General features: G+C 45.5%; 2 protein-coding genes and 1 pseudogene across 4 annotated transcripts; 2 read left to right on the forward strand and 1 right to left on the reverse strand.

Moving 5' to 3' along the window:
* Positions 1 to 846: 846 nt before the first annotated feature.
* Positions 847 to 6,836, reverse strand: LOC121568623 (homologous recombination OB-fold protein). 3 transcript variants are annotated; one of them, XM_045215753.1, is made up of 11 exons: positions 6,631 to 6,836; positions 6,361 to 6,411; positions 5,055 to 6,128; positions 4,834 to 4,920; positions 3,947 to 4,081; positions 3,235 to 3,343; positions 2,334 to 2,419; positions 2,012 to 2,140; positions 1,664 to 1,859; positions 1,484 to 1,565; positions 847 to 1,294 (listed from the first exon to the last, which is right to left on the reverse strand). In XM_045215753.1, exons 1-10 carry the CDS (start codon positions 6,640 to 6,642, stop codon positions 1,513 to 1,515), a joined length of 1,932 nt encoding a protein of 643 aa, XP_045071688.1. In that variant the 5' UTR covers positions 6,643 to 6,836; the 3' UTR covers positions 847 to 1,294; positions 1,484 to 1,512. The 3 variants fall into 3 exon arrangements, with proteins under 3 accessions (XP_045071688.1, XP_045071689.1, XP_045071687.1); XM_045215754.1 differs by having other exon boundaries at positions 847 to 1,565; positions 4,834 to 4,917; XM_045215752.1 differs by having other exon boundaries at positions 847 to 1,565.
* Positions 6,837 to 6,882: 46 nt separating this feature from the next.
* Positions 6,883 to 9,933, forward strand: LOC123484944 (annotated as a pseudogene).
* A 319-nt stretch (positions 9,934 to 10,252) lies between these two features.
* LOC123484943 (transmembrane and ubiquitin-like domain-containing protein 2) lies at positions 10,253 to 14,012 on the forward strand. Its single transcript, XM_045215751.1, has 3 exons — positions 10,253 to 10,446; positions 11,097 to 11,680; positions 11,800 to 14,012. Exons 2-3 carry the CDS (start codon positions 11,112 to 11,114, stop codon positions 12,173 to 12,175), a joined length of 945 nt encoding a protein of 314 aa, XP_045071686.1. The 5' UTR covers positions 10,253 to 10,446; positions 11,097 to 11,111; the 3' UTR covers positions 12,176 to 14,012.
* Positions 14,013 to 14,034: the final 22 nt, after the last annotated feature.

The raw sequence follows: 14,034 nt of genomic DNA on the forward strand, positions 1-14,034 counted from the left end.
AGTCAAAAATACAACAGAAAAAATATATATATACAGTGTGTGCGAATGTAGTAAGTTATGGAGGTAAGGCAATAAATAAGCCATAGTGCAAAATAGTTACAATTTTGTATTAACACTGGAATGATAGATGTGCAAAAGATGTGCAAATAGAGATACTGGGGTGCAAAATTAGCAAAATAAATAACAATATGGGGATAGTTGGGTGTGCTAATTTCAGAATGGCTGTGTACAGGTGCAGTGAACGGTAAGCTGCTCTGACAACTGACGCTTAAAGTTAGTGAGGGAGATAAGGGTCTCCAGCTTCAGAGATTTGTGCACTTCGTTCCAGTCATTGGCAGCAGAGAACTGGAAGGAATGGCCAAGCAGGAATGAAGGATTTAACTCCACAGAAAAATCCCTCCCCTAAGGTCTCTACACGATTTTAATGCATGGTAAACAGGCTGGACCAGAACAGAACATAGCCAGAGGAAGAGGTTAGGAGAGACAGAGGTAGATAGCAAGAAGACAGAAATTGAGAAGGAAAAGACAATGGCAGAGAATGACAGTCAGAAGGCTCCAGGATACAATCTTGAAGGTCATTCACTTCAGGTTGATACTATAGTTCACACCACGTTTCATCAGCGCCATCAATGTTTAAAATAGTGGTAGTTGACTGAAAGACAAGAAAAACTGTTAAGAAATGGAAAAAAGATTTGCAGTTCAATTAAATGGACAACGGCTATGAACAGCAGGATACTCTGTCTCTCCAATGACATCTTGCAACACGCTGCCTAATTACAGCACACCATCAGGTTTCATCTAAACCTAATTACAGCACACCATCACGATGCAATTAAACCAGAAGTGTAGATCAAGCAAGCCAGAGTTTAATGGACATTTCATTGTAATTCTTGATTTTCCATATACTGTTCCTATTATTAAGTGCATTCTCATGCATTCTAATTTACAATCACTCCAAATAGAGCAAATTAGAGACAATAAAATCAATGGAGACCATTTTCAGTTGTGTAACGTGTATTATTGAACAGAAGTCTTCTTTAATATATACATATTTTACAAGACATTATGTGCACATAGTAGTTAGCTATGATTTAGAGGAGTCTGCACTGTGAAGTAAAATCAATGAAGAAAAAAAATAAAGACGAAACATCAGCCAGCAGGTCTTCAAACAGGGGGATGACTGTGTCCATGGGATGTGTCCGCAGCAGTAGGGGTAGTGAAGCTTCACTCAAATTGGGGAGACGTGGGAGCGACAGTCCCAGTTACCAGCACCTCCAAGTTTTACCCCACATGGCTGACATGTCATTTATACCGGTGCGATTAATGGTCACAGCACAAACACAAAATGATAGCACATTAGGCAACAAAATTCTCTGGGAGAATCGGGTAGAAAGGCATCCAACGTGCGGTCAGAATGCGCCAAACTCAAATTCACATGTAAGTGACGGTGTAGTTGTCCAGCATCTCCCCTATATAAATGTACCTTATCCGTATGGGGTAGGTGGGCAGGTGTCAGAGGCAGTAGGACTCAACAGGCAACTCCCCAAGAAGCTCATCAAGGCCATCTGCACAACACAGACAGACAAATTCAATCAAACACACAGGGTGGAGCTGCTGATTGGTTTACCAAGAACATACACTCCTATGCATATCCAAGTCACACCTGCGTCCCAGGACGGATCCTGTGGTGCAGCAGCAGGGGGGCCCTGGGGATCACTAGTGGAGTCAGCTCCAGAGTCTGCTGAGTCCTTTGGGGCCCCAATCACCTCCTCTTCATCATCATCATAGAACAACTCCATCTGAGACACAAGGGCTCCTGGAACACTGGAGGACTGATCAGGTGATGCCAACAGAGGCTCCTACATTCAACAGTAGAGTTAGACGAACATATACAAAACATCTGTCAAGACACCAAGTTTCTCTCATTAATGATTTGTCATTGTTACATCAAACTCCCAGCAGCCTAGGATAACAACAAGATATCCTCCAGGCCTTGGTAGTGGTCTCTCACCAGGTCAGGTGGGAGCAGCTGGGTCTGTGTGGAGGACAGGGTGGAGCCGTCGGGGGGGTAGATCCTCAGGAGGTTGTTGGGCGTCACGTTCAGGTAGTGGTTACGATGGGACGGAGAGAACACACCCACCTTCATGAAAAGAAAACGAATTATGGGTCTACAGCTAACATGGTGAAAAACTGATCACATTTACACACACAACTGGAATTTGTTTTTGTGGTTTTATTGTGACTGGCTCAATCATTTTGAAAAATCAGACAAATGGTTTGCAATGAAACACTAGTAAATAGTGGTGTGTGTGGCCTGTGGAACTGAATCCTACCTGTTTGAGCAGCAGTACAGCCCCCGTCTTGAGCTCCCCTAGTCTGTCCTCTAGGAGGCGCCGGTGCACTGTGCCCTGCATCTCTCCTACAGTCAGTCAGACACAGTATTACTACAGTGCTCTACTGGTGCAGTCAGAGCAAAACAACATACCTAGCCACTGTGCTTCTGCATCTGCATTGATTGCTCTTTGGGGTTTTAGGCTTGGTATCTGTATAGCACTCTGACAACTGCAGATGTAAAAATGGCTTTATAAAATAAATATGATTGATTGATTGATACCACATGGAGCACACTGATCACAACATTCCTACTAATGACAATACAGATAGTGTAGTAATCAGTGTATTACACCTCCAGTGGTAATCTGTTGACAGGTAGCACCATGGGCCACACTTCAGGAGGGAAATGCACAGATGTTTGAGACGGAATAATCTGTGGTGATCAGCATGTGGCTAATACCCGTTCATTTGATGCCGATCCATGATGATAGAATCACTAATAAGCACTTAACACTAAGGTTAAGTATCTACTTTAATAGAACTGCTCAGGAGTCCTCGCACTGGCTCTCCTGAGGCCATGATGACCTACTAGGTTCAAGCAATACTCAGGGAGAAATAGAGGAACTGCAAGAAAATGAGAGCGAAAAATAGACAGAAAAATGGAAGAAAGAGGGCCCTAGGGACAAGGGAACAAACCAGATGTCTTCTACTGAATCGAGGTGTGTGTAATCAGGCATAGCACACTGGCTGAACTTTCACCCCCTGCTGTAGGAAGCTAATTCAGGTGAATTCTCAGTGGTGTACACACACACACAAACCGCCAGCCACATACACACTCACTACAATGGCTGTGTGACTAGTTCTACCTACAAACACAACCGTACCCCCAGTAGGCCTTACCTGTGGGATCCCCGAACACAGCCTTGGCATCAGCGTGTGTGTGGAGGATGCTCTTTAGTACCACAGCCATGTTGGGGACCTTGTTCTTCGCCAGCTGTTTCAGGGCCGCCTGAGGGGGAGGGAGACGAAGAGATGGAGAGGGAAGGAGATCGAGACAGGTGGAGAGAGAGAGGTGACGGGGCACAGACCTTCATATTAGAGCACTACAAAACAAGTTCAAACTGCTAATCATCAACTTTCATTAATTAAACAGTTAAATTACTTATGCAGAGTTGCCATTAGCGGCGGCACATTAAGACGGTGGAAAAACAACAGAATAACCATTAGAATGATTAATGCGTGATGATGTTTGGGATAATAACTACTAACACCCCAGTCATTTGTCCTGATTATCCTGATAGACCGCCACCACAGAGACAAGGGCCATTAACATAGAAAAAAACACCCCAGAAAATTCAAATCAGGGAGACTGTCCTGGGTGCAAAAAAACATGCTCATGAAGTCAAATTATGCAAACAGTGTTTCGCAAGTATAATTTTTTTCACCAGATGATATATGGCATGTAAAGCTTCTAACATTAAATATGCAATGTTAAATTATGCATATTGCTGAAGGGTACATGGCCACGCACAGCCTGAACACCGTTAGCCTTTCATGCCATTTACTCTACAATAGGCTGTGTAAAGTGGATAACGCTAAATGTGCTGGTCACCTTGCGGAGTACCATGGCCACGCTGTAAGAGTGCAGAAAACAGGAGGTGTTCCTTTCGTCCAACCCCATCTCCGCCTTCATCGCTGCCCACGGACCTCCACTGAAATCCTCTTCCTCAGTCTGAGAGCTGGGAACCTGTTATTTTTTACACACAAACCCAGACACATTACAACACATGTTCATAAAGCAACATGACATAATAAATAATGGATAAAAAGGTTAATTAATGACACATGTAATACATTCTGTAAATGTATAGGCTACACATCAGTGTGATAGCCTATACAAACGTTTGCACGAAATGGCACACTTCATTCATATTACCAGATTTTTGTCTAACCAACTACACACTGTTGGGCATAATGAAAAGCACTCTCATCTTTAGTATGCCTTGCCATAATACTAAAATAGTTCAAATTGTAGAAAATTATTCAGATTGTTCACATGCACAGAAATATTTGCAGATAGGGCGGCAGGTAGCTTAGTGGGTAAGAGCGTTGGGCCAGTAACCGAAAGGTCGCTGGTTCTAATCCCCGAGCCGACTAGGTGAAAAATCTGTCGATATGCCCTTGAGCAAGGCACTTAACCCTAATTGCTCTTGTAAGTCGCTCTGGATAAGAGTGTCTGCTAAATGACCAATTATTATTATTATTATTTATTATTATTTATTATAGATACACACACATGCTGTTGAAAAATTATTATTATTTTTTTTTCACCAAACAAGTCAGTGCCCCGTGTAGCTCAGTTGGTAGAGCATGGCGCTTGCAACGCCAGGGTTGTGGGTTCGTTTCTCATGGGGGGCCAGTATGAAAAATGTATGCACTCACTAACTGTAAGTGGCTCTGGATAAGAGCGTCTGCTAAATGACTAAAATGTAATAGTACCTGACTGGGCAGTCGAGCCACAGCCCCATGTGCAGGTGTCTGAGGAATGGCCACCACAATGTCATCCAGGCTCTGCCCGTGGAGCTGCTTTAAGGAGAGAGAATGGAACCCCGCAGTAGCTTAGTATCACAACCAAGCACATTGCTGACTGCTGAGATTAGTTAGACTACAAATAGCAAACAGATAGAGGCAGGTAGGGACAGAGGCCAGAAAAGACCCACCTGTTGTGGCAGCATTCCTGCAGGGCCGGGGAAGCGGCGGGTATTGGGCCGGGTGTGGTCAGAACGGGGTCTCTGGGGGGTCTTGTTGGAGTTGGACACCAGCTGGACCAGGTGGTTAGTGAAGACGGGCGTGTGGAGGGAACGGGGGGTGAGACTGGGGGAGGGCATGGGTCCGCCAAACCTACTAGAGGGGGCTGGGGAGATGGGGTCAAACAGGCTACATCCCTGAGCCAGAGGAGTAGCCCAGGGCCTCTGTATCTGGGAAGGAGGCCCTCTGACTGGCCTGGGTGTCACAGACCTGGGGAAGGGGCTGGAGAAGGGGGAGGAGGCCATGGTCAGGCCAGGAAACACTGGGCTCTGGGGTGGAGCTGGGAGGAAAGCAGCACTTAGACCAGGGCCAGGGAATGAGGACCTGTGGGGTATATTACTACTGGGAAGACCAGACATTTGGTTTGAGGTACTGAATCCTCTCAGACCCACATTGGGCCCAGTTTGAGCCCCACCACAGGCTGAGGGCCGTAGTCTTTTGGCTGGGGATACAGAGTCATCGCTGGGCTTGGTTAGATATGGGGCTGCAGCTGGAGCGGTTTCTCGGACCTGAGCCCAAGTCCTCATCTGTGGATCACTTTCATCCAGGTCTGCCAAGTCAACATCCCAATCATCAAAGTCATCCTGCGGCAAGGGGGCCTCTTGCTGTCCTGTAGTTTTTGAATGAATCTGTTGAGCTGGTGCTGAGCTCTGTTGGGGAACTGTACATGGTCCCCTACTCAGAGTAGGAAGGTGGAGAGGGGGAGGAGGGAATGTGGGCAGTGGTTTAGATGTAGAGAGCCGTCTCAAACCCAAAGCAGCACACTGTCCTACAGTGGTCGGTGTTGTGTTTTCTGACCCTGGGCAATTCAACAGGCACCTATGGGCAGGTATGCCTTCTGTGGATGGTTGGTTTGAGTTTTTCTGGCCATAGGGAGCAGCAGGAGTTGAGGCTGCAGTTGAAGAACGGAGGAAACAGGACTGTGCTGCAGAGGACACTGTGCTAGCAGACACGGATGGAACGGACCAGTTTATCTCAAGTAGATCCTAATGAACACATACATACACACACGCAATAGCAAAGGATGACATTATTGTATAACTCGTATTCAAAAAAAAAACAGAGGTGGTTTCACAACAGTACTCTACATTACTTGTGATATCCATCTGAGGATTTATACAGAGGGCTATAATCTGTCATATCTCTCTTAAACAGCAGGTGGTAACCATTGACTAAATCATAGCAATCAGGTAGGATGTGTCAATCAGTTTGCAGCACCTCATCATCGAAGTCATCCCCAACGTTAAATAATCCATTCCACTTGCAAGTCTGCCGAAAAGAAAGATACATATTCAAATGTAACATAGTCAACTAAGAAAGTGCTAGATGTAAGTTACATCTCGCCAACTACATGGCTGGCTAACACTGTTAGCTACGTGGAAAGCTAGCAAAAAACTTATCTCATTTGAAAACTTGTGGCAGCTAGTCCTACCGACCTAGGGACCAGAGCTAGCAGCTAGCTAGCAAACAAACAAGACTGATTCTTACCATCGCAGTCATGGGATCTCGTGTCGAATGTCTTTTCTAACCGTCTATTTACATTGATACATAAGATCAATCGAAAGTTTAGATACCATTTAATTCAGCCATCCTATTCTTGCTGCCGTAAAGAAAATGCGAACTTTTCAAGCAAAGCAAGGTGATGTAAACGCTACATTTTCTGCGTGATTGGCGCCGCTACGTTCAAGTAGAACGTAATACGTAATCAATGTTTACGTTGCGTGACGTTCGGAGGATGGGTCGTCACTTGTCGCCACCTGCTGACTATCTCAGGTAATGCAGTACCCGAATATCAGCTCGCATTTCCCGTCTATTTATAACAGGCACTAAACTTGTATTGGGACAACAGTATCTTGACATTTGGACGTGTCTGTAAAACACGTCATGAAATAGTCGAAAACAAATAAAATTTTGCACAACAGCAAATGGACTATATTTTGCGTAGTTACTTGAGTTCACATGAAAAAATTCAAGGTGAGTAGAATTCTATATTCACACAACATTGATACTATGTAAATGCAATCTTCAAAAACCAGAGACAAAATTAAATGTTGTCTGCATTTTTTCAGTAAAGTCTTAAAGTCTTGATTTTCCTTTAGTATTAGCCATAACAGTAGGTTTTTAGTCAGTGTGCTAATTAAAATTTGCTGCACTGAGTAATAATAATAATAATAATATGCCATTTAGCAGACGCTTTTATCCAAAGCGACTTACAGTCATGCATGCATACATTTTTTTTTTTTTTTTTTTTTGTATGGGGTGGTCCCGGGGATCGAACCCACTACCTTGGCGTTACAAGCGCCGTGCTCTACCAGCTGAGCTACAGAGGACCACCCCATACATGGTAATGTTGTGTCCACTGTAAGCAACTAAAATTGGAACTGTTTCAAATGTGTTGCTCAAAGACCTCTCTTTATCTCTCCATCTGGGGTTGCTCGAGATTCTGTCCCAGCTTTGGGTGTCATGTCCAGGGATATATTTGCCTTCAGCTCAGCCGCCTTGCATTCTCTGAAAGTGGATCAGGAGCTCCAGGAGTGGGAGGATAAGCGGCAGGCATTGGCTCACAGGAGGGCCATGAGCCAGCCACCTGTGTCCCGGCCCTCCAGACCCCCTCCCAGACAGCAGCGGGGCCTCCAGGAGATCCGGGTCTTTGAGGCCCGATGCAGAGACACCACAATCCACAACACCTTCATGTGTGGGGACATGAAGGGAGTACACACTGTGTTGAAGGACCCCTGCATGATCAACGCACTGATGGAAACAGTACATGAGGAGATGGTGTGGGCTCCAGAGCTGGGTAGGTGTCAAACACAGAGAATATAAACTCACTTTTACTGTATGCTTCACTGTTGTCTTTTTGTTAGACCTATCTGTGCCTTTCTTATAGATCTTCCAATCATTCCCCAATCACTACTCATCGACTCTCTTTATTCTATCCTCTAAACATACCTAAGCCTCTCTGGTTATGAGCATCTGCTAGGTAAATAATGTACATGCTCTCTGTCCCTCTGACAGGGATGTGGACCCTGAGCTCCAAGATCAAGCAGACATCTGCATTGCGTCTGGCAGCCAGCAGGGGACACTCAGGCTGTGTGGAGGAGTTGCTGTTTCGAGGGGCGGAGGTGGATGCTGACCCTGGTGGCAGCACAGCCTTGCATGATGCCTGTATAGGTGGCCATGACAACTGTCCAGCTGCTGCTAGCCCACGGAGCAGACCCTGACCTGCTGGCAGAGGACGGCAGCGCACCCCTTCACCTCTGCAGCACCACCCAGACATTCCAGTGAGTGTCAGCACTCGTAGCCTTACTGACACTCTGCCTGGTGATCATTTCTGTTATTTATACATAGAGAAATGTTTCAAAGATTATATGGCAGGTGGGTCTGTTGTCTTGGATGCTAATGAATGATAAGATCATAAGGTGGTCTCTCTACTCTCTCCAGGTGTGCTGAGCTGCTGGTGACAGGTGGGGCAGACGTCAACGTGTTGACCAGTGAAACAAAGCTAATGCCCCTCCATGTGGCGGCTCGTCGAGGTCTGGAGGAGCATGTGAAGCTCTTTCTGTCCAATGGAGCTGCCGTGTCAGCTAGGAACCGTGAGGGGGAAACCCCCCTGAACGCAGCCTGTGGTGGGGCTGAGAGGCCTGTGGAGGCGGGGCGGTACCTCCGCGTGGTCCAAATGCTGCTGGGAGCTGGGGCTGACCCCAGGAAGCACCACACACCTCTGCACAACGCCTGTAGTAACTGCAGCCCATGCATCGCATACATTTTACTACAGCATGGAGCCAAAGCAGACGTGCAGAACTGTGCAGGATACACACCCATGGATTGTCTGTTACAGGTGGGGGATATGGGGGAGAGGGGGGCAGGCAGAGGGAGCTAAGGAGAGTTCTGGGGTCAAAGTGTAAGATCCATTTGGACAGAAGGTTATATAATTATGTTTAGAATCTTCATAATCTTATCCTGTCTGCAGGTGGTGGAGGACTATCCAGACCAGCATCCTGAGGCAGTAGCACGCTCCCTCCTAAACCACGGGGCCAAGGCCGGTAAAAGCTTGGTATGTCAGGGTGGGCAAGTGGAAAAGTGAGTTGGGCCAAGTTGAGTGTAAAAATGCCGGCTGGAGGCTGCATTTGGGCCCATTTAATTATAGTTTATTGGGGTGAAATATGTGCACCAGCAAAAGCTTTTGGGGGCACTATGAAAATGGGTTAAAGCTAATTCCCTGCAATTCTACGTAGACAACATATTTTGGAGGGCAGACTGTTGCATGATAATAACCCACAGCTTTCCTCCATATAGATGCTGAAGCTCTGCTTCCTCTCCCCTGCCACTCTGGAGGTAATGCTGAACTGCTATGCTGTTGTCCCTTCCTGTGATGAATGGATGGAATCTATCCCTCTTGAGATACATGAGGTTTGTCCTTTTCTCAATTTTCAGCTCTCTCCTTCACTGCCTGAACCACCTAATGTCCTTCTTCCCTTTCCCTCCCTGTCTCTCTGTCCCCAGGCGCACCAGGGTTTCTTTGACTCTGTCAGGCAGATGACTAGTCAGCCCCGCTCCCTGCAGCACCTGTGCCGCTGTGCTCTGCGCCGGCACTTAGGAAAAGGTATTGACGCAGCTATCAGTAGATTGGACATCCCCAGCTCTCTGATGGAGTATCTACTACTTCGGAATGACGGGGAGATCCAGTAAATAAAGTGGAACACATGGGACAGAAGCCAAGAGAGAGAATGATTTGCATTTACAATAACTAAAATAATGGTTGCAATAATTTGTGTTTTCTGTATTAATTTATTAATAAATCAACATTCTATTTTGCCTGTGAAAATGTGATACTATTTTTCTAAACTAATTTATGTTCTTGTATGAATTGTATATGTATGGACTATTGGTAGGAATGAAAAGACATCTCAGAATGTATTTACAACAACTCATACTGTATGACTCTCAACTACTGCCCAGGCTGCTTCATATGTACAGGTGAAAGCAACCACCCAATACAAGTACACTATTGGTTTAATCTGTACTCTATTTTCAGCACATGAAGGAGAGATAATGCGAGGAGAGGAAGCCACTTTTTAGTATTTTAGATTTGTACCATTATTTGTTTCCTTGCTCGTGCCCGTTTGCGTGCCAGCTACACAAGAGTTGGACGTTCCAAGGAACCCTGATAGCACTAACCGACCTACGCGCTAGTGGCGTAACGTCATCTGCGTTTATGTGGCCCTCTACTCTAGTTTTATTATCGGGGCTGTGGCTAAATTAGCATGGTAGCATGTCGTCAAACATGATTTGAATACATAGCAGGTAAGCACACCTCTTATAGTCTTAACTATTCAAATGCGCATATAACTGATGTGTGCATTTAATATGAACATCTATAGAAAGCATTTTGACAATGTAGAGTAGTGTGTAAAGCTAGCGAACGAAGGTCGTCCTTGTTGCTATTACTAGCTAGCTAACCTACCAATTTGTCTTCTAACGTTAGCATAAACATTGAAAAACATTTTACGTCTGTATCTAGCTAGTTCTCCAACGGATGCTCAATGTAGTGTTAGTAGTAAACACATTAGTGGCGTGTTTTAACTGGGTTGACATTAGTTAGATAACTAGCTACGGTTTGCTAGCTAACTAGTTAGCTAGTTTTCTAGCCAACTTTTGTGACAACATTGCCAGGCCGTCACTTACGAAACGATAGACGGTTGCTTTGAAGTAGCACTTAATCTCGGTCCATGACAGTTGTAATACAGGTCTTTGTCCCTGACAGTGGTAATACAGGTCTCTGTCCCTGACAGTTGTAATACAGGTCTCTGTCCCTGACAGTGACAATACAGGTCTCTGCACATAGGCCTTCTACTCATATGTATCGATGCACTTATTTGGAAAATAGTGGTCCAGGTACAACATTAGAAATATGGAGTCTTGTGAAACTTCACTTCTCTTTTGCTTTTCAACAGACACTAAGGACAGAGATGGCGGTGTGTGCACTGACAATGGATGGGATGGGAGACGAGGTGGCTGCAGTAAGCGGTGTGTTACTCCTGGTCTTGGCCCTGGCCCTGGCTTGGCTCTCCACACAAGTGGCAGATCGGGGCGACCACATCCTGAGCACCATCCTTACAGTCGGTGCCCACGCCTCTCTAATCGGGCTGGGGGTGCATGACAGTTACGGTGGAGGGCCTCCTAGTGCAGACACGCCAGAGCAGCAAACATCTCCACCCTCCCAGGAGAACAAGCCAGAGGAGGGGGAGGCAGGGTCTGAGAGGGAAGATGGTGAGGGCACAGGAGAGGGGACTGCAGGGACTGGAGTGGACCTGCTGTTGAATATCCAGGGTAAGAAACCTCAGAGATACCAGCTTGATGATGATGATGAAGACGATGAGGAAGAGGACGACGAGGATGACTATGAGGAGGAAGAGAAGGTTCAGAAGCTGAGCCCAGTGGTCTCCTGCACCAGCATCACGGTTCGATTGAAGTTCCTGAATGACACAGAAGAGGTGGCAGTCCTGAGGCCCCAGGATACAGTGGGTCTACTGAAGAGGTTAGTATGATATGGCAGCTCTCATTATACATTTTCAGAGTTTAATCTTCTTTTTTTAATTTATTGAACATGCATATCTCTCCCATACAGTCTTAGAGACATTTCTTTCTCTCCTCTAGTAAGTACTTCTCAGGGCGGGAGCGTCAGATCAAGTTGATCTACCAGGGTCAGCTGCTTCAGGATCCCAAACGGACTCTGCTCTCCCTCAACATCTCTCACAACAGTGTTATCCACTGCCATGTGTCCCAGGTGCTGCGGGAGGCCAGCCCAGAGGAGGCAGCTCGCTCTGGGGCCGGGGCTAGTGGGGGAATCAGGGCTGCAGGCCTGGCTCAGAGCACCAGCAGCCTGGTGGTGCCGGTGTTTGTGGTGATGCTAGCCGTGGTCTGGTACTTCCGCATCAACTACCGTCAGTTCTTCACTGCCCCTGCTACCATCTCCCTGGTGGGAGTCACTGTGTTCTTCAGCTTCCTCATCTTTGGGATGCACAGCCGGTGAGCGGGAGAGGAGGCAGGATGGAAGGGCCCTCATTTGGGCAGGAGAATGAGACGGAATAACAACTGTATCAGGTGGTGTCAGGAGGATGAATGAAGTCAGGGGGGCTCTGCCTCAGACACCATAGAACTCAACTGGAATCCTAAGAGTGGGTGTGCCTGTGTTTGTGCATGCACCAGCAAATAGCATTACGTGAGATTGTATGTGCAGAGATTCAAGTTATCTGGAATGTGTGTTTGTTAGTATGAAGCGGAAATTATACTGAGCTGTAATTTTGCTTCTCAGAAAAACATAAATGAGTGATTGAGTGGTTCTAGCTCCTGTTGGTCTTTACAGGGTAGAACCATCAGCATCACACCCAGGACCACAGGCTGCTTGGTCCACTGTGTCAGCAATATCTTCTGCCCAGTTTGACTCCACATAGCCTGTTCTGTGTTAGGTTTCTCTCAGAAATTAGGGTCTCTATTCAATCAGATCCACTTTAGCCGTCATCCGCATAGCGGTTGTGTGGGAGGTGGAACTGTGTTAGAGCTGTCAAATCCACTGAGGTATAATAAGAACTGGAGACTGCGTCCAAGATGTCCGCCTTTTGTTTTCAAGGTTATCTACTCCCATTTGCATACGCCAATTCATGGACCGTCTATATCCGGGTTGAATCCGGTTTATACGGACCAACATCACATGCGGACTAGCGCACAGGGAGCAGCGCCGACGTCATCCAAAAACATGGCAGACGTTAGATTAATATAAAATGTTAATATCTTCTGCGATGGAAAACAAAATCGGCTTCAGATACAATTATTTCAATAATTCAATGGATTTTTTGTGCACAAAGGTGATGACTAAAGTGTCTTATTAGGAATTTTCTAATCTGACTTCTCTATGTGGCCGTGAATGGAAATTGTCTTTCTCAGCTGACCATCAGTTAAATTGCAAAACTGTAGCCGTGCGTTGCTTTAAGAGAAATCCAATGGAGCCTTGTTTACAAGTTTGAACAATTGAATGTGAGCTGTAATCTACACCTCGATTAGGCTGATTAGAAATCCTTATTTTGTTTAATGATTTTCAATTTGAGTGTAATAATTTATATATAGCCTACACGTTCTCGTTCTGAACTTCTAACACAAGTAGGACGGGTGTGGCTTCCTGACAATGATCAAGAGCAGCAACTCACCGATTTGATAGCTCCAACGCAGTTACACTGCCAAAACATCAGCTATGCGGGTGTCAGCTATCGCCTGTTAACGCTTGATCTGATTGAATCTAGACCTAGGATAATGCAGTTCTTCACATGGCCACATACTCTTTTCATTTCATACGTGTTAATGTTCGAGAAATGTTTTGTCTTTTTGTAGTACGTGTTTGAACGAGCAAACCATTTCCTCTTTTGCAACGGAAACAAAATTACTGAAGACTTGACTCTAGAGCAACTTTGAAACCACTCGCTATGTACTGAGTGCTGGTTATATTTCTACTTTCTTTCCAGTTCTTTGGGAATGAGCTTTCACCTTAGTTATTGTGGACTGTAATGACTGCCTTAAGGCAAAACATTTTGTAAGGATTGTTGTTGCTTGAATTACTCTACGCTGATATATTGTTTAAATTAACCCTAATTAAGATAAGTTAATGCATGAAAATAAGCAACATGTTAAAGCTTTTGAAAATACTGTAAATATGTATTTACTGTACATAGATGAATGGGATGAAACCGTATCGGACACGTCAGGATTTTTGTGGGGGAATTTGACACGAGATGGAAAATCTCTTTACCCCTTAAGTTTGATTGTTTTCCTCTGGCTTCAGTGCTGTGATTCAGATTAAAGACATTTGAACCAATCGGTCCCTGTGTAAAGAGGGAGTAT

The sequence above is a fragment of the Coregonus clupeaformis genome, unplaced genomic scaffold, assembly GCF_020615455.1.
Source record: "Coregonus clupeaformis isolate EN_2021a unplaced genomic scaffold, ASM2061545v1 scaf0504, whole genome shotgun sequence".
In the NCBI taxonomy this organism is placed as follows: Eukaryota; Metazoa; Chordata; class Actinopteri; order Salmoniformes; family Salmonidae; genus Coregonus; species Coregonus clupeaformis.

What these genes read in the sequence shown, in the direction of transcription:
- LOC121568623 (XM_045215753.1), bottom strand. An exon ending in CAGGAATGCTGCCACAACAG is followed by an intron (nt 4,921 to 5,054) that starts GTGGGTCTTTTC and finishes CTCTCCTTAAAG; the next exon opens with CAGCTCCACGGGCAGAGCCT. An exon ending in GGATCCGTCCTGGGACGCAG is followed by an intron (nt 1,566 to 1,663) that starts GTGTGACTTGGA and finishes TGTGTTGTGCAG; the next exon opens with ATGGCCTTGATGAGCTTCTT.
- LOC123484943 (XM_045215751.1), top strand. Translation starts at nt 11,112, where the DNA reads ATGGCGGTGTGTGCACTGACAATGGATGGGATGGGAGACGAGGTGGCT. An exon ending in ACAGTGGGTCTACTGAAGAG is followed by an intron (nt 11,681 to 11,799) that starts GTTAGTATGATA and finishes TCTCTCCTCTAG; the next exon opens with TAAGTACTTCTCAGGGCGGG.